At 52.0% G+C, this 19830-nt stretch overlaps 2 protein-coding genes across 22 annotated transcripts in view; one reads left to right on the top strand and one right to left on the bottom strand.

Annotated features, from left to right (window-relative positions):
• RALGPS1 (Ral GEF with PH domain and SH3 binding motif 1) overlaps window positions 1–19830 on the bottom strand; it is a 295428-nt gene that overhangs the window by 105961 nt on the left and 169637 nt on the right. The window lies entirely within an intron of this gene.
• Window positions 1–19830, top strand: part of ANGPTL2 (angiopoietin like 2) — a 35793-nt gene that overhangs the window by 6109 nt on the left and 9854 nt on the right. The window contains exon 2 of the mRNA XM_081587246.1: window positions 7343–8208. Coding sequence (XP_081443372.1) covers window positions 7392–8208 — 817 coding nt within the window. The 5' untranslated portion in view covers window positions 7343–7391. The remainder of the gene's footprint in view (window positions 1–7342; window positions 8209–19830) is intronic.

Raw genomic sequence — 19830 nt, forward strand, 5'->3', positions numbered from 1 at the left:
GGATGACCACAACCCACCTCCTCCATGAGCTCAGCCCTGACCCAGAGCCAGCAACGCACCAGGGGCAGGCGCATCAGGCAGGTTCGACCCTCCACTGCCGCTCTTCCCAGCACATCTGTACAGTCCTACACTTCCTGCTTCTCTGGCTTGAGCCCATGTTCCCAGCACCCAGGACAGGGCTGGACCCTGACTGTAGCAAACATGATGGCTGGTTGGCTGGGAAGGCTAAATGGATGGAGGCCTGGATGGCTGGCTGGACAGACAGCTCATTCGAAGGTCTTATGAGAGCTGGACTGGCAGGGTCTGGCAATCAGCTCCAGACCCCCTGGGTGCCCACACTGCCTTCTGGCGGGGATGATTCACAGGCTCCCGGGCCAGGAGGGGATGGCAGTTGGAGATGTGGTTATTCCCTCCCTGGCCTCCAGGCTGGTGGTGAATCACCAGGACAAGCGATGCACAGTTCCTTCCCCAGGGTTTCTAAGGTGAGGACACCGCTGCGCATTCTAGATGTCCATTTTGGGGTCTCACCACTTGGATGATCAAGCAGCTGTTTCTACCATCCAACAAGACTCACCCTTGTGCTGACCTGAAAGCCATTTCTACCTTGTCAGTCAAGAATGACTAAGAGGGACTCTGCATCCCAGCCATTAAGCAAACAGACAGGCACCTATTAATTCACACGGGTTGGAGAGGTGCTCTTGATCGAAGTGAAGGCACAGATCTTGCAGTTGACATGGACTTCCCAGTCCCAATGTTTCCTTCAAGGGACCTTAGGCAAGTGACCTAACGTTTCTGGACCTGGGTTTCCTCTACTACAAATGCAGATAATAATGCCTGTCTCCTAGGTAAGGGACCAAATAGTTTATTACCCAATGAGGACACTTTTGAGAATAAAATGGGGTGCTATTAATAATTAATAAGACAACAGGCCTCAAGGGGGGCAAACCAGCATGCCCAGTCCCCTATTCATAAGGTTGTCAATGAGGTAGAGCATGGCTGAGCACACCGAAAGTCTATAACAAATAAATGACAGCTGTTATTATCTATCCTATTGGTCATGTGGTCAGCTGGGCCCTCTAGGGCAGTAAATTCTGGAATATTCCTTTATCTAGATCCCTCTGTCATCCCAGATTACCAATTGGTTTGGTACTACCTGACTGACACATCATGTATCTCATAACCAGCTTTGAAGTTTTGATTTTTTGTTTTGTTTTGTTTTCTGTCCTGATGCTGGTTTAACATCATGATTCATGCTCGGGTCCACCAAGCTCACTCAAGCACAGCTCAAGTTCCCGGCTTCCTGTCAGGGGCCAGCTGGGCACTGGGCCAGGGGGCAGTTCCAGATGCCCTTGCTGCCTTGGCAGAGGCCCCCTGCCCAGGCCTCCTGCAGGGCCTCTGGCCTGGACTCCTACCTGGCTTCCATCTGTGATCATAGAGTGATGGGGCAGGGCAGGCTGGGGAGAGAGAGACAGACTCTGTGAGCCCCCAGGCAGGACCGCAACAGGGACTAATGATGAAACGCCATCCTGAGAGCTGATTCAATTCAGGGTCAGCAGTCCTGGGGGTCCCAAGAGCTCTCCTGTTCTGCTTGCCTTAGAGGGGGCATGGCTGTCAGGGAATAATCTCTTGAGTTTCCCTGTCACTTTTATACATTCAACACAGATGTATGTTGGGATTCTGTTACCGACTGCTACTTGGCTAAGCTGATGACTTAGGACAAAATGACTCATGGACTTTGAATTTTAATAGCTTCCTTGCCTGCAACGGGAACAACTGTCAGCTCTGCCATTAGTCTTAAAAGCATCTTTGTGAGAATTAGAACACTGCTGTGATTTAAATATACAAAACTACAAAGACTATGAATGTGAGCTGTGCTCCCTAGAGTTGCATAGCACACAACCGGGGTCACCATGCATGGACACCCCAAAATAACAGCTTCCCTCCCAGGCCTGTTGGGAGGATGAAGTGAGACAATGCTTATAAAGTGTTTGGGTCACAGTGATAATTGGCTGTCGCTATTATTTTTGAAATTTTCTTATTTCTACCCTTTACAGTGAGAACTCACAAAATGACCCCAGGAAAGTAGCTTCTGCCGCAGGGTACGACCCACAGCTCTGTCTTATGAACACAGTTCTTCCCACAGAGTGGCCCCTCACCCGGGCTGCAGTGCTGAGGGGGACGTGGACACACGGTGTGTGGCCCCACCACAGCAGGTCAAGCAGGGACGCTCAGAGCTGCCCACCGGAGGCCGGGTAGGACCCAAGCCCTTGGGGAGGTGGCCTCTCGGCGCACAGAGCCCATCACGTGGCTCAGTCACACCAGCACCGCTTGTGGGGAGGGAAACCCATGCATAATGGAAACTCCTCACAATACAATGTGGAAAAGCAATTTCAAGAATCGCTTTTATTTTCCTTTTGAAGCCAAGGAAAACAGTTGGATTTGCTTTCCTCTGTTGGTCATAAGAAGAAACTGAGGAGCATCTCTTTGATTGGAGTCGAGTTCTTCTCCAGGCCTAAGATGGCTGGAATGCTGGGGGTTGGGGTTGGGGGGAGTTCCTTCTCTTGGGATGCAATTAGTTGAATAAATACCAAGAGAGCAAAAGTAAGCAAACTCATTACTGCCCATTAAGACCTGCCAAACTTGCAAAAAACTAAGGAAGGGGGCTGGAACCTTGAAGGAAAGTCAATTACTCTAAGGCAGAGGGGGCACACAGCCCTTGGTGTCAGGCTGACCCCAGCTCTTGACAGAGTCAGCACTGGCTCTTGTCTGCCATGTGCTCCCGGCAAGTCACTTGGGGTGCTGGGCCCCCCTTTATAAACCTGGGGGGAAACAATCTTGCTGGATTCCCTGGGACAGTGCCCTGGTTCCTTCCCATCCTTCTTGTAACCCGACTGGCTCTGTGTCACTCCTGCCAAGCCAAGGCCTCATGGAAATGTGACAGTAAGACCCAAAGTTGTGTGGTTTTACAACTGTTCCCACCAGCAGCAATGCAACAGGGAGCAAGCTACCTGACACCCTCTTGGGCTTCAATTTTCTCACCCTCAAAATGGGCAGAATATTACTAACCAGCTCCAAATGTTGTGGTGATTCCACGAGATCATATGTTACGTGAGGGGCCTTGTGAACCTAAAAACTGAACGAGTGTTAACCATCAAGTTTGGTTCTCTTTTTACTTGAACAACTGCAAGAAACGTTCTTTAAAGACTGCACAGTCTCTGACTGTGTCTGCTCGTCTGGAGCCTCTCCGCTCTGTGCCCAGCATTGTGTGAGAGGCTAGGGACCCCATGACAATCAGGACCAGTCTAACCACTGGGCTGGGAGGTGAGGCCAGACAGACCTCTTGGGCAGGCCCAGCTCTGCTACATGGAACAAGGCCCTCCTCTGTGAAATGAGACAGCTGGTCGTGGGATCTCCTGGGGTAGGGGGGTGGGGGTGGGGAATGGTAGGATCCAAGGAGATGGGCACGTGCTGGACACACAGCCTGTGCGTGTGTGTTGGCACATGACACAGACTGTCGTTCGGCTCAGCTGGAGCTCTCATATGGCTATCATGACATCTTCACCTCTAGTTTTGGAAGCACTTCCATTGCCCTCACCTAATGTGGGAGAGGGGTTGGATCACTCCATCTCATAGAAGAGGCTCTGCCTTCAGGATCTTAAGTCCAAGGGCACAGAGCTTTGCCCAGGGAAGCCGTGCAAGCTCACACTTAGGAGGGGACAGAACTCAACGGTAAACACTGCCACCCCGCCAGGTCTTGAGCCTGGAGCCAAGTTGTCTCCTGGGACCCTGACAGTTTTTTGGCCAAGGGGAGCCCTCGCTGGCATCCGCAATCAGCATCACAGAGCAGAGAGAGGCAGGTGAGCTGCCTAGGCTGGGAGGGCGGCTCCTCCCCATTGTTGTGGGTCGGGTGTGGCCCAGGCACTGGAGCAGCTAAAGAGCTTGGAAACTAGGCAAACACTCACAAACTCAGCCCTGTTTCCACCAACGTCACTGCAGCCCTAACCTCACAGTCCAACCCAAACCAGAGGCTCCTAACACCTTTCTCTGCCTGGCCCGAAAGGCCTGGACTGGCCTTTGGAACCAAGCCAGGGCTTTCTCAGTCAAGTGGAAAACAGCTCATTGTGGCCCTGGGGAGCACAGGATCTGTTTTGCAACCTCCTGCTGTCCAGGCTGCCCACCAGAGAAGCCCCCAAAGGGGTCTGGGGAAGACAAAACCTTCAGATTCTGGGTTGTCATTGTTATTTTAGTGTAAACTATAGTGAAATCAGAAAGTTGTGATGCTAGCACTTTACTACTAGAAACCAGATTAAGAAAATTTCTACGTAGTCTTTAAGAGTTGAAGGTTTGAGTACATAAGGCTGGGGTTGAGTCCTGGTTCTGCTACCTTCCAGCTGTGTGAGCTTAAGCAAGTCACTTAGCTTTGCCGAGTCTCGGTTTCCTCATCTGTAAAATGGAAATAACAATGGTATCTACCAAAAAAGACATTGTGAGAATTCAATGAAGCAGAAAACCCTTGCAAAACATTGAGTGCAGGACGAGGTACACAACAGGCACTCAGGAAGTGGATGTTAGGGACGTTAGTAATAAATGTAATTCGTGGTCTCCTGTGCACACCCACACCCTCAGGCAGTCGCTTGCCCTGGGCTCCTCTGGCCCTGCTTGCCCCTCTTCCTAGCACTCTCCACAGCACGGCAACTGTTGGTGGATGTGTCTTTTCATTCGCTGTACAAATACTCACTGAACTCCTGTGTTAGGCACTGTAGGGGCGGGGCCAGGGGGAAGAGTGATGAAAACAGACAAGCCACCTGCCCTCGGAGAGCTTCCATTCACAGGCATGGGTAGGCAGACGCCACATGACTGATGGTGACGTGGACTCTGGAGGGGGAAGGTGGCTAGGTCACAATTTTAAGTAAGCAGGGAAAGTTTCACTGGGAAGGTGATATTTCAGCAAAGACCTGAGAGCGGCGAGAGAGCACGCATCAAGGAAGTGGCTGAGTGTTCTGGACTGGGGCAAGTGCAAAGGCCCCTCGCCATCAGCAAGCCTGAAGAACACCCAGGAGGCCAGCGTGGCTGGAGCATGTGAGCGAGGATGAGACGAGTTGGAGATGAGGTCAGGGAGGAAACAGGGCCAGAGCGGGGGGCCTTAGAGACCTGTTAGCTGCTTCTCCAAGACGAGGAGCCACCAGAGCACTTTGAGCAGCAGAGTGACCTGATTTGACTTTTTTAAAAGGCTCACTCTGGCTGCCGGGTTGAGGACAGCCTGGAAAGGCAAGGACAGGAGTAGCATGACCAGTCTGGTCCAGGCGAGAGGTGAAGGTGGGCTGTACCAGGGGAGGTGGGGAGAAGCCGTAGGATCCTGGGAATAGTCCCAGGATATTGCTGTGATAATCTGGTGGTGACTTAGACGTGGGGTATGATGGGAAGAAAGGAGTCAAGGACGACTTCAAGTTTGTTGGCTGAGCAATCAGAAGAACAGAGTTGCCATTTGCTAACCTAGGAAAAACTGGGATGAACAGGTTGGGATGGAGACTTGGGAAACCCCAGGGATTCATTTCTGGATAAGTTATGGCTGAGATGCCCATAGCAGTAGCAGTAGAGTAGTTGAGCATAAATGTCAAAGAGGCAGTTAGACATATGAGTCTGGACTCAGAGGGGCAGGGGGAAGTCCTCAGACTAGACTGAATGAGATCACCGAAGATGATCACAGAAGATGTCTGAGGACTGAGCCCTGCCACCCCCTCCCCGCTCAGGACAGGACTGGGGTGGGGAGGGGGTGAACCAGCAAAGGAGACTGAGGAGCAGCCAGTGAGACGGGAGGAAAGGATGGTGTTTGGGGAAGGAGGCCCCAGGAGGGAGTGATCTGCCACGTCCAGCAGTGCTGAGAGGCAAAACATCAGCAAGGACCAAGAACTGAGCCTTTGGTCTGGAAAGAGAGGCCCCTGGTGATCCTGTCCAGGACACTCGGAACCAAGGGGAGGGGGCAGGTCTGATAGGAATGAGCTCAAGAGAACAGGAAGAGAGAACTTTCTGGAAATGGTTGGGGAGGGTGTGGGCAACTCTTCAGAGGGTTTTGCTAAAAAGGGGAGCAGAGAAATGGAACAGTAGCTGGAGAAGGGACATGAAGTCAAGAGAAGATTTTCTTTTAGGCTGAAAGAAATCATGATCATAGGGAAAATGTGATCACGCCGAGGAGCTGCGGAAGAACGGCTGGAGCCACGTCCTTGAGTGGGTGAGAGGAGTGAGCCGCACACGTCTGTCCCCTCCTTCTTGGCCTGGCTTGCTCCTCCTCATCCCTCTGGGGTCAGCATGAAGGTCACTTTCTCAGGGAAGCTTTCCTGACCCCTCTGGTTAGGTCAGTTCCCTGTTCTACCCTTCCATTGCATTCACCACTTCTGCCTCCTGGCACTCAGGGGCTCTGAGATGATGGGTAAGCCGGCTGAGGGCAGGGCTGACTCTGTCCTGTTTGCAGCTGCACCTCCAGTAGCCAGCATACCGCCTAGCACACCCCAGGTGTTCCATGGATATCTTGGGAAGGAACAAGTGGTCTAAGAACAGAACTGAAACTAATCTAGTGACACGTGTCTCTTTCCTGCTCCCACCTGGCTAAATCATGTTGCAATGATGGGGACAGTGTGGGTACTGCCTGTTGAAAATAGGTGCATTTAGCAAAGCTCAGTTGTCTGCTCTGTAGCTTGGCTAACACACAGACTGAAGCCATGTGACTGGACGCATCTTTCCACTGACGTTGTCCACTACAAACCGAACACGTCCCACACCACGTCTAATGGATCATTCATTTAACAAACATTTGCGGACAGCTTCCTGAGTGCAGCAACCTGAGGATACAGGATGAGAACAGACACAGTGCTGGCCCTCAGGGAGCACAGATCCATGAAGAGATCACACAGAGTTCAGATTCATCTCATCAGTGATGGGTGTTACAAAGGACATGTCCAGGGGGAGACCTAACGGTCTGAGGAGTGTGAGGCAGAGGAGGAAGGAGACAGGCCAAACTTTCCTCTGCCTCCCCTCCCAGCTTCAAGCTGCCCTCCTATGGTTCTCGGACTCCAGGCCAGGTGCTCGACGAGAGGGCCACGGGCACTAGCTGGCCCCAGGAGTGGCGGGGCCTCGGTCTGCTGCCTTGCACATGCCCCAGTCCCCTCCTGAATCTTTTCCACCTCTGCCAGGCCTCCTGTCCCGTCCTGCGGCTCCCAGAAGGGCTGCCTCCTGAAGCAGCGTTTTCGGAAACAGCTGCCCAACGAGAAAGCTGAGCTCATTTATGGCACCGGCCGCTGGGCCGTGACATAACCATTACTGAGTCTGCTCTTCTGTTTACTTTCAGGGTTTCGTAGGCTCTGCTCGCAAAGACGAACCCCTGGTGTGCAAGGACCATGAGGCCGCTGTGCGTGACATGCTGGTGGCTGGGACTGCTGGCCGCCCTGGGAGCGGCGGCGAGCCAGAAGGATGGCTTGGAGGGCACCGAGGAGGGCTCACCCGGCGAGTTTGTCTACCTGAACAGGTACAAGCGGGCCGGCGAGTCCCCGGACAAGTGCACCTACACCTTCATCGTGCCCCAGCAGCGGGTCACAGGCGCCATCTGCGTCAACTCCAAGGAGCCCGAGGTGCTCCTGGAGAACCGGGTGCACAAGCAGGAGCTGGAGCTGCTCAACAACGAGCTGCTTAAGCAGAAGCGGCAGATCGAGACGCTACAGCAGCTGGTGGAGGTGGACGGCGGCATTGTGAGCGAGGTGAAGTTGCTGCGCAAGGAGAGCCGCAACATGAACTCGCGGGTCACCCAGCTCTACATGCAGCTCCTGCACGAGATCATCCGCAAGCGGGACAACGCGCTTGAGCTCTCGCAGCTGGAGAACCGCATCCTCAACCAGACGGCTGACATGCTGCAGCTGGCCAGCAAGTACAAGGACCTGGAGCACAAGTACCAGCATCTGGCCACGCTGGCCCACAACCAGTCCGAGATCATCGCCCAGCTGGAGGAGCACTGCCAGAGGGTGCCCGCCGCCCGGCCTGTGCCCCAGCCACCCCCCGCTGCCCCGCCCCGCGTCTACCAGCCGCCCCCCTACAACCGCATCATCAACCAGATCTCCACCAATGAGATCCAGAGCGATCAGAACCTGAAGGTGCTGCCGCCCCCTCTGCCCACCATGCCCACCCTCACCAGCCTCCCATCCTCCACAGACAAGCCATCGGGTAAGTCCTTCCTGACATTGCGCAGCCCTGCAACATCTGGGCCTCGGAGCTGGGCACCGGGCCTCTCTTGGCTGTGACTGCAAGCAGGGGAGTAATAGTGGCAAGATGAAGCCAGGCCAAAGGCTTGTGCAATCCCCCGGCGGTCCCTGGGGCCAAGCTGCTAGAGCCGGCGGGGTGAGAGGGGGTCCACGGTCCTCAGATGGATGCCCCAAGGTAGAACCAGGAAACGGGGAAATGTTGGAAGGCAGCAAATATTTTCTGGCTTCTGCTAGGAAAAACCCCAGGCCTGAGTTCTCTGGGCTCTGCGTGAGGTGCTCTGTGCTGGTAGATAGGATGAGCGCTCCTATCAGTGCTCGTAATGTGCCTGGCACAGAACTGGCATTCAGTGAATGTTCATGGAAGAAACAACAGACCAGAGGAAAAGAAAGTGTTATCACAGCAGAAGTAGGATGAACACGTGGTAGGGAGGGGCCTACTCTCCCTAGGAAGAAGCACTTTCTAAAGCCCACACATTTCCTAGAGTCTGCTGCAGTCTAGAATTTCCAGTGATGATTTCACACACTCTTAAATACGTGTTTCATCTTAAAATATGGTAATTCTCAGAATATCATGATGGGGGAGGAATGCGACTATTGATAGGTTCTGAAGCTTGGCCCAGACATTGGCGCCGGGCACTTTCGTGTATGTTACCTCCTTAACCCCTGCAGCTCCTTATGGAAGGTTAACTGAGAGGATGAGTGACTTGCTCACGCTGGGTCTGAATTCAGTCTTTTCACTTTAAAGCTGGGGCTGACTCCTCTGTGTGCTAGGACTCTGGGCATCTGCACCCTGGGCAGGGGTAGCGTGAGTCCAGCCCTCAGGGTTATTCATCGAGTCTTCCAAAGGGGCTGGTGGGTGAGGACTACAACCGTCTTTGCAGAAAGTAACCACGTATCTGCTTTAGTCAGTGACATTTGTACCACTTCGTTATATAAGCAGGGAGATATTTTTACTGAAAATATCCTGTTTTACACTTATTTCACACTTCTGAAAATAACCACCAGTACTGGGAAGAGCAGCTTCTTGCTAATTCCAGAGAGGGACTGAACCTGAGTGCAGGAGGGTGGCCCATGTGGAAGACAAGGGCGGCATTGTCTGCAGGTCCAGGGTGGGGGGCGGGGATGTAGGAGCAGGGCAGGACATCTTACTCACAGCAAAGCCTTCTACTGGGTGTGCAGGTTGACGACTTGTGCTCTGGAGCAGACTGACCTGGGTTCAAATTCTGATTTCACCACTGATCAGCTCTGGGACATTAGGCAAGTCTTTGCCCCCCAGAGCCTCAGTTTCCCCATCTGCCAATTGGCGATGGGTTTCGATAGTGCCTACCCGAGAATTAAATGAAATACTGCAAAACGTGGTTAGCAGAGTTCTGGGCCCATGGTAAGTTTCATTACATGGCAGCTATGAGTTTCCTCTGATCTTGGTCTCTTTATCTTGAAACAGGAGATTGAAATTTATTAATAAAAGACAGTCCATGTTTAGCTCTGCATTCTACAGCTGATGACTGGTTCATTTGTTGTTCGTTGTTGTTCAGCTGCTAAGTCTGACTTTCCCGTGACCCCACGAATTGCAGCCCACCAGGCTCCTCCATCCATGGGATTTCCCAGGCAAGAATACTGGAGTGGGTTGCCATTTCCTTTTCCAGGGGATCTTTCTGACTCAGGGATCGAACCCACATCTCCTGCATTGCAGGCGAATCCTTTACCGCTGAGCCACTAGGAAGTTCCACCAGAGAGGCCAGAGTATGCTAATACACCTGATAGGACACACAGAGGGTAAGACGTGCCCTTGGGCACCAAGTGAAGGCTCAGCTGAATATTGTAATTCCAACACGAGGCAGGCTGACCTCAATGTTTATGCAATAGGTCTCCTCTAGCTTAAGCATCTCTGGTTTCTGACTCAACAATCCCAAGACATTCCTGAGCTTCAACTAAGCTGCCAGCTACAAAATGGAGGAACAAAGACCTAAGTCTGCATCCAGGCTCTACCTTTTGCTAACTGTTCGCTCGTGAGGAAGTTACTTAACTCTTCTGAGCCTCATTTTTTCCTGTGTAAAATGGGGACAAGAGTCATAACATTACAGGGTTGCTGTGGAAACTCAATGCAATCAGGCACATGATATACATCATGTAGGGGCAGCCAACAATAGCTGAGCCCCTCCTCTTTGCCAATCACAGTGCTGGACTGTGTGAAAACGACAGTCCTAACCTTCAGGAATTTAGTCTGGAGGGAGGTGGCAGATTCATGAATGCACTGGAACCCATCTGTGCTGCGTGCTGTGCTTAGTCACTCAGCCATGTCCGACTCTTCACGACCTCACGTCTGCGGCCTACCAGTTCTCAACCCCAAAATCAGCACCTCAGGTCTGACAAGGGATTTCGCTGAGAGGGAGCACCTGCAAGGCCAACATTTCCAGAATGTCGTGAGAACTTATGGGACCAACGTAACAAAGTACCGGAAATCAGGAATGCAGTGAAAACCATGGACTGTGCAGTCACCATGGTAGCACTACAGGGTGCTGAGTGACCACAGATGGTGTGTGAGGGCCTACGGCACTAGGTGTATAGGGCGGCATGACTGAGTCTGCCTGGAGTACAAGGGACAAGTTGGACAGAGTTGGGGATGTTGGTGTTGCCTCCTGAAGGCTCTGTAACAGTTTACCAGGTGGACTCATGAGTTGGGCAACTGAGTTACAAGTGGGTCCCCCATGGAGATAAGTCCATGCAAAGACCCAGGGGCCTGGTCCTATCCTAGTCCCTCAAGTGGCCCAGCTCCACTGCTTCTTCACATGCATAATTCAGTCCAGACTGTGTGCATTCCAAGGCTCCTAGGTGGGACCAACCCCTTTCCCTCCCACTGAAGGAAGCCCACCAGCATGGAGGGAACAGCAGTGATTTTATCATGGAGATCATCGGAATGCACTATAATTAACTTTTTTTTTTTTTTTTAAGCAAAGCCCTCCCAAATGTTGGTACCGATTGTTGGTAACTGCTTTCTTGTGACTCATCTGACCACTGAGCTTCCCACACGAGGCATGTCCCCCATCTCCCCCAGACTGAACACCTGGCTGCGGAAGCTAAAAGGGGTGGGCAGAGGCTGCAGGGAGGCTGGGAGGTCCTCCCCTTTCCTGGTGTTGGACCAGGCAGGAGGAAAAGGCAGATAGTCTCTCCAGCCAATCGGCAGAGAGCTCTGAGCCAGCCTGTGCTGAGAGCTTGGAGCAGGTTCTGGTCTTAGACGAAACTTCCCTCTCTGCCCTCGGCCACCAGCTCCTTTGGTCCATGGACATCACGCGGCCACAGACACCTCTGCAATTAAGCACCTCGGCACTCGCACCCTGGCAGCTTCTAAATCTCTCATTCCACAGCCTCAGAGCCACCTCCTCTTCTCCTTGCTGTCCCGGCCGCTCTGCCTGCAGCACACCCCTCCCCGGGGGACTGAGGCGGCCGTGGCCACTTATCTGACGCTGCACTCACCAGCTTGTTCCCAGCCAGACAGTAACAGGCTGGCCCCAGGCCAGACCCAGGCCGCTGAGAGCCTGAGTGACAAGGCCCAGGCAAGCTCCTGGCTTCCCTGGCGCCTCACTTGGGTTTTGTCCTGTCTCTCTCCATCTGGCCAGACCTAAGGGCATTTCCATGAGGGTGACGTTTGTGACGAGACCTGGGCCAAATGGTCCTGCCTGTGGCCATTTTCCCTGGGGTGGGGAGGGGGTCTTATGGCCCTCTGCCCGGGGTGTCCTGGAGCGGCTGCTGCCCTCCCTCCCCCCACCACTGTTCCTCACACTCACGAGTCCCTGACCTCTTCCTCACCTCCATGCCCTGTGCACGTACATCAGTCAGATCTGTTAAAGAGGAAGGACGCAGGGGTCACTCTCTAAAAGGCCCAGGAAAGGACAGCATGGAGCCTCGGGTCTGGCCTGCTCTCAAGGTGGTCCTGCGAGGCCCAGGACACAACCCCTCAGCCCAGCCTGGGCACCGCCATGCGCATGCCAGCCCTCCTGCCATAGCACCATCCTAGGCACCAACCAGAGAAGAAAATAGAGTGTGGCCTCCAGCTGCCACAGGGAGGCCTTATCTAAATGCATCTTTAAAAACCAAAAGGAATAGGCATTTCCAGCTGTTTTTTCTCCAGAGAAAAGCATAATCAGCTCGGTTTGTTTTCTCAGTGGATAGAGAAGGGACCTTAAAATCATAAAATTCTGGAGCTTTTTAGGAGCCTCTTGGGTCCCCTGGCATAGCCTGCTCATTCCGGAGTCTGTCAGTGACAGAGCCAACACTGGTCCCGGGACTTGTAACTTCCAGGCTATTAAGGTTCAGAGAGGTTAAGCAACTTAGGGAAGATTGCACAGCCTTGGCTCAGCCAAAGTTCAGACCCAAGTCTGTCTTAATGACTCTGGGATGCTGGAAATTGCCATGGAAAGCCTGGGGGGAACTGGTGTGAACATCATTCTATAGATGCTTGACTTGACCTCCAGTGCCAGCTGCCTGGGACCTGATGCTCCATCACAACTTCATGTACCGGGTTCCAGACAGCTCCCCATAAAAGATCAGCTAGATTTGTGAGGTCTATTATTAGAACTCTCATGGTTCTGATAACAGAGACATCATCACTGTGAATATAGGATAAAGGAAGTAGACCTAAGCTAGCCTCATGCTACAGAGTTTCTAAAACAACAGAGTTCTCCCACAGAAAACACAATATGCACCTGACTTCCCATCAATGGACCCAGCTGAAGCTGTCAATAAATCTGATGTTTCATTTGTATCAAGCCTGGGCCAGTTCTCTGGGGTTACTTCTACTCAGCAGTTTAACGCCTAGTCTGAAGTCCCGACTTCTTTAACTATGTTAACCCTAAATATATAAAATTCAGTAGCTATGATTTGTTCTTGGGGCCACAACAGGTGGCAATCACTCTGCTTCACAGAGAAAACATAGAAACCACCCATCCCTCACAACGGTTGTTCCCCGGCCATGGAGCCACAGACAACCCTAACAAGACTGTTTTCCTAGATGGATTTTTTATATAGAGAGAGACAGAGAGAAAGAGAGAGACAGAGAGAGAAAGGCTATTTTAACATCACCCTGCAGCATGTGGGATTTTTGTTTCCCAACCAGGGATCAAACATGGGCATCTTGCATTGGAGACGTGGCTTTTAACCACTGAACCGCCAGGCAAGTCCCCTCCCTGTATATTTTATTTCCCCCTACGAGGCAGGAAATATGTACGTTCGGTTGTGGTCTAAAACAGAGAACGAGATCGGTCACTCGTGTCTTCCATTCCTTCTGGAGGTCAAGCAGCGGTCTCTCCGGTGAGGGCTGCCGAGAGGCACTGTGAGGATGGCGAGGCTGTGGCCACCCGGCACGTGGCCTTTGGAGTCACACAGGCCGCGGGAAAACCCAACTTGGCTCTCTTGCCTCCAGAGCCTGTGCTGTTTTGCTTCTAGAATGTTATTGTTAAAGAACATAAGACTCCCAAATTCATTAGGAACGACGTCATCCAGTGATATTTCAAAGAGCATTCTTTGCTAGCTTCTTCATAAACAGATGCCACTTGAGTTCGAGTGGGGTCATCTTCCTCCCAGCTTTGCTTTCTCTGCTCTCCTCCTGGGGCTTCCCAGGTGGCTCAGTGGTAAAGAATCTGCCTGCCAATGCAGGAGACGCGGGTTTGATCCCTGGGTTGGAAAGATCACTTGGAGAAGGGACTGGCAATCCGCTCCAGCATTCTTGCCTGGGAAATCCCATGGACAGACGAACCTGGCGGACTGCAGTCCATGGGGTCACAGAGAGTCGGACACGACTGAGCGACTGAGCACATGTGCTCTCCCCCTGGGGTACCTTGGAGCAGAGCACCATGGCAAGCTCTCCTCCGTTACTCGGGCATGTTCCAGGGGGGACATTCGGCTAAATCCTCAGGCTGTTTACAGCCCTGGGAGATAAACCATCAACTTGTTATCATTACAAGTGGTGAGTTGGCATCCTTCGGCCTGGAAATCCCAACAGTTTGGCACTTGGCAGAATGAATGTAATCTAGAAAATCTTGGAGCTCAGAGCTCTCTGGCCAGCTCACCAGTCACAGGAAAGGATTGCTCTGGTGGATTTATGCAGTGGACTGTACGCTAACCCTGGGATGCTGCCCCAGAAAAAAAATGACAAAGGAGGCAGAATTAAGTTAGCATCATACTACAGCGTCTAAGACAAGGCTGGCTAGGTTTGTTGAAAGTAGTTGAACAAAGTCGAGCACTGTTATAAAAGTCCCAGTGGTCTTGGTCAGCAGCGAGCAAGGAAGGCAGACGTTGAGACTGCCCCAGGGACAACGAGACTACCACCCCACTTCCCCTGCAGCACTTCAGATGCTCCTGCGATGACCCTGGAGGAAGAACACCCTGGATCCTGGCCTTTCATCACAAGATGAGCCAATAAGCTGCAGGGCCTGGAATGCTTTTATGTCATTTTTTCAAATGAATAAGTGACTTTCCCTGAATAGATTTTTCGAATAATTTAAGTTAAAATTACTGTACACACAGAGAGAAATTTTGCTAGGAAAGTTACAGTTTAAGTGACAAATATAATAGCTTTTTTAAAAAAAAAATTTCCAAATGTTGAAATCAAGCAATCTTAGGTGGCATGCTAGAGTAACATCCAAAAGAACAGAAAATTCAATCACCTGGCCCTAGTCATGTACATATGTGAGAGATGGGCCATAGAGAAGGCTGAGCATCTCGAATTGTGCTGGAGAAAACTCTTGAGAGTCTGTTGGACTGCAAGGAGATCGAACCAGTCCATCCTGAAGGAAGTCAACCCTGAATATTCATTGGAAGGACTGATGCTGAAGCTGAGGCTCCAATGCTTTGGCTACCTGTTGCCAAGAGCCCACTCACTGGATGAGACCCTGATGCTGGTAAAAATTGAAGGTAAAAGGAGAAGGTGGGGACAGAGAAGGAAATGGTTAGATAGCATCACTGGTTCAATGGGCATGAATTTGAGCAAACTCTGGGAGATAGTGAAGGATAGGGAAGCCTGGTGTGCTGCAGTGCATGGAGTCGCAAAGAGTCAGACACGACTTGGCAACCGAATACCACCACCATCCTGAACATAACGTGCAGGCATCCTACTTCGGGCCCTCTAGGCTTCCCCAGAAAACAGGTTTCATTTCTCAAGGTTTGATCTGGATGCTAATTATCCTCTGTTGTGGGGCAGTCCCTGTTACTGGATGGATTTATTATTACCGATTGTCAAACTGGAAAAAAACACAGAATGAAGATGACAGAGGGAACACAGCTCATGGTGGCGAGAAGACGGGAGGCAGGGAAAGGTGAGGGAGGCCAGAGGTGACTCCAGGTGCTAAACTGGGTCAGCACATGATCACTGCCCTGAGAAGGCAGTAGGAAGAACCAGGGCATGGAAGGCAGAGCAGGATTCCAACCCCACATCCTCCACTTCCCAGTCGCGAGACTGCTCCAAACCAGGCCTTGTGAGTCTAAAATAAGAGTGTGTAAAGCACCCAGCACGTGAAAGGCTCTACATCCATGGCAGTCATCCTTCTGACTATATTCCAGTAAAGACAGACATTTAAGGCTCTATGGGAATTCCGAGGAGGACTGAGTAGCTCTTCCAGAGGTAGGGGCAGGCTTCCTGGAGGAGGGCTGAGGACCAGGCAGATAGCTCTCGGAACCACTGCCCCCATCGTCAAGAAACCAGGAAGATCAGACTTGGTGCTGAGCAGATGTCCAGTGCTCAGAAAGAGGAAAAAGGATGAAGTACTAGAATTGCATGCTTACCCATTGGTATGTGGTCAAACCCCAGTGAAATTACATACAGAAAAGTTTATGAAGAGGGGTGTGTGGCATTGGGAAAAGTGAAAGGTGATCAATGAAAGCAAATAAGGTTCTCTAGGAACAAGCCTGTAAACTGATTCCCTCTCTTGGGAAGGATGAACAGGGTAGCCAACCATAGGAAAAAGGCGCCCATCCAGGACCTGCGGGGTCATAGTCAGGGGTCTACAGAGCTCCTCCACAAGGTACCCTGAGAAGACTCTCATCGCTGCAGCCAGGGGGTCCTGGGCTTCATCCCACCAGTCTGAGGAGCCTCAAGGAGCTGCTCTGCACCCAGAGAACCCCCCACAGCCCCTCCTAATCTGACTCCTTTTCTTCTTAAAATCAATTTGAAGTCCCTATCTGTCTCCTGCCCAAGGGTACTGGTGGACACCCAGGAGTGGACACTGTGCTTTTCAAAGTGTTCTCTGGGAAGCAGTGCTGCTTATCTGTCTATCCTGAGGTCAAACAGGCAAAATGGAATCCCTTCAGGCTCTTCCTGGGCCCCAGGGGCTCTCGTTCAGGGAGGTCTCAGAACGTACCAAGTGCACTGAAATATACCCACCTTGCACATCCAGTGTAACTAAAAATTTTGAAAGGAAAATTTTTTTAATAATTTAGCGTTTGAAAGTATCTGGCCAAGAGCAGCACAATTAATTTATAGTTGGCTCTGAGTTCTCGGCAAACATCAGGCATGTTGAGGAATTCTTGGGAAGTGAGAAAAAGCTAACCTACAAATTGTTTTCAAAAGTAACAACATTTTTGAACTCTAAATTTAATGTACTTGACAAGATGTTACACTTTGTAGAAATTTAATTGTATGCTTATAAACTTGGACTTAGCCGTTTTTTTTTCCCCCATATTTTAGAGTTAACACAATTTTTTAGGCCTGAAACTCTTTTCAAAAGCTCCTCAAAAGCACGTCAGCCCCAGGCATCGGGCTCAGTGTCCGAGGACTTAAAGGGCCTGAATAGCAGGCACAAGCATCTGGACTCCTTCCCCAAAAGAACCAGAAACGATGCTCAGAGGGTCACCTCTGGGGCGGGTGCTGCAGGAGCTTGGCCAAGATGGCTTTGGGAATGTACCAGCTGTCCCTGTGTTAGGTCATTGTTTTGTGTTCACCGAAAAGTGGTGACTGACAGAGAATATAGATGTTCACAACCGAACTGTGGTTTCCCCGGCTGTCTGTATGCCTGAGACTCGGGCAGTACCTGCTCTCCACATCTGGGTGTCAGCTCTCCAGCCTCAGCTGGGACACCAGACAGGTCCCGAAACTGGTGGGGGCCGGACTCACATCTAAGCAGTCCACGTGTCCTGGCGCTCAGATGATTGATTTGAGTGGAATACTCCAATCCAATTTCAACAACTAGTCATTTCTTGTGTTAGAAAACTGTTAGAGAGTGGCCAAAAGACTTGGAGGCAGACCGTCTGTGAGAATAATGGGAACCAGCCCACGGTTCTCACATAAGAGCAGTGCTTCCTGGTGACGTCACAGAAGCCCCTCCCCAGGGCCCACGTATGGACTAAGACACCCCAGAATGTCTCCCTCAGGCCACAGGCTCCTCTGCGTGGGCTCAGGGGGTCCAGTCTAGAGATGTGGGGTAGAGACACTTGGCAGGCTGCGGGCCGGCGGCGTGGTCTAGGCCAGCTCACGGCCAGGCTGCTGTCAGGCCTGGCAGGCCAGTGGTATGGTCTAGGCCAGCTCATGGCCGGGAAGGGCTCTGCCCTCTCCCCAAGCCTCAGGGCACCACAGAGAAGAGCCATAGAGGTCCGATGTCCACCCACCTCTCAGCTCCTGGCCTTGGCCAGTCGGCCACGTTCCGCTGGTGGAGGGGTGATTGTGTTGAAAACTGATGCAGTTGGTAAGCCCACTTCACCAGGGCCTGGGTGGGCGAGTCAGGCTGAAGGTGGTCTGCCTCAGACCCACAGGGAGGACACTGGGACTAAGAAGTCACCTGGAGGTCCGGGCTGACTGCAGGCCCCAACCCAGCTTCTCAGAGAGGCCCCGCCATTGGGGGCACTGAGCCCCAGACGGGCCAGCGATATGTGGCTCCTGGCTTCCCGGGAGGTGAGGAACTCCAGTGGGGAGGAAGGGAGCGGGAGGGCACTTAGGGCCCCAAACGTGAAGACCTCCAATGCTCGCCAGACCCTGGGACTTGGGGGCCCGAGACCTGTCTGTTCTGTGTTCCCATGGCCAACATCCCTTCTCCCCAAGGCCTTCCTGACTCCAGGGCCCATTTGCCCTCCACGCCCTGGGCTGCTCCTCCAGGGAACCACAAAGACTCCGCTCAGCCACGGCACTTCTCTTCACGTGGAATGTTCTGGTCGCAGCTCCGCCGAGAGTGTAAATATGGTCTTTATAGAGAGGAGGCCAGGGCGCTCCGTGCACTCAGAGCCTCGGTGCTGCCGAGTTAGTGTTGGCCTGGCACTCTGGGCAGGGCTGCCCTTTCAGAAGGAGCGCCAAGTGAAACACCGCTGGGCACTCTGCACTCTCTAAGGAGAGCCCCGCCCGCCGCACGCCGAAGATGCAGCTTCATTGACAAAAAAAGGTTTCCATTCTTCATCCCAATGCTTCTTTGTGGCCCTCTCCGCTGAAATCTGACTTTTACGATATGGCTTTATGGAAAATATCTATCAGTAAATAAGCTTACACTTAGTCTTGGGAATCAAAAAAGCAAATCCAGTCGCTTGTTTGGGGTGGACAGCTCTAAAACTACCAGCTTTCAAGTGCCAAAGGCAAGGAAACACGAACGCTCTCTGGCACCTGCCCTGGTTGGCCTTGTGCCGGGGTGCTGTGTTCCAGAGACCCGCAGAACAGTAACGTCCTTTCTCTCTGATTACAGAAGAGGAGGCAGAGGCTCAGTGAGGACCTGCTCAAAGTCACACAGTGAGGAGATGCGACCACCAAGCTTTGAGCCGAGGGCTCCTGACTCCAAGTTTGGGGTCCCGTCCCAGGCACACAGATTTCTGAGTCAAAGTCCAACAGCTCGCCAAGTCCTTCACCATGACGTCATGTATGTGCTCAGTCGCTCAGTCGTGCCTGACTCTGTGCGACCCCACGGACTGTAGCCCGCCAGGCTCCTCTGTCCCTGGGGTTCTCTCGGCAAGAACACTGGAGTGGGAGCCATGTCCTCCTCCAGACACCATGTACACATACCAGTTACGGGTTTCTCATCAGAGGCGGGTGTTTTGACTCTTGTCATTTTAATGCAGCTGCATGACAGTCTCCCTGCTGCTGTTTTCTGCTACTTTATCATTTTATTGCTGCCAACATTTCAATGCCAAGTGTTTTCCTGACTAATTTTCGTCCACCATTTAATTTTCTGACCCTTGCCCCGGAGCCTTTAAAAAGAAAAGGGAATGTGTTTGAATGCAGGAGCTCTTCTAGAGCTCTGCAGGGGTGTCTGAGGAATCACCATCTGGAATGGGAGATCACACTCTGGATGGGAGGTCCTCAGTGTCATATAAAGGGCAGCATGCAGGGGACACACGGAGATCTATTTTAGTAACAGCAGAAAATACTAAACACGTCTATACTACTTCACAGTTACCCCATGATTATAGAAAGCATGCCATACCTACAAGTCTTAAAGGAAAGAATTGCTACATTTGCCTTTTTTAAAAAAAGAGGAGGTGGTCCAGTGGTTAAGAATCCACCTGCCAATGCAGGGGACACAGGTTCGATCCCTTGTCTGGGAAGATTCCACATGCCATGGAGCAACTAAGCCGGTGCACCGCAGCTATTAAGCCCTCGCAACCTAGAGCCTGTGCTCCG

This window comes from Giraffa tippelskirchi, chromosome 4 (genome assembly GCF_054371585.1).
Source record: "Giraffa tippelskirchi isolate mGirTip1 chromosome 4, T2T-mGirTip1v1.2.pri, whole genome shotgun sequence".
In the NCBI taxonomy this organism is placed as follows: domain Eukaryota; kingdom Metazoa; phylum Chordata; class Mammalia; order Artiodactyla; family Giraffidae; genus Giraffa; species Giraffa tippelskirchi.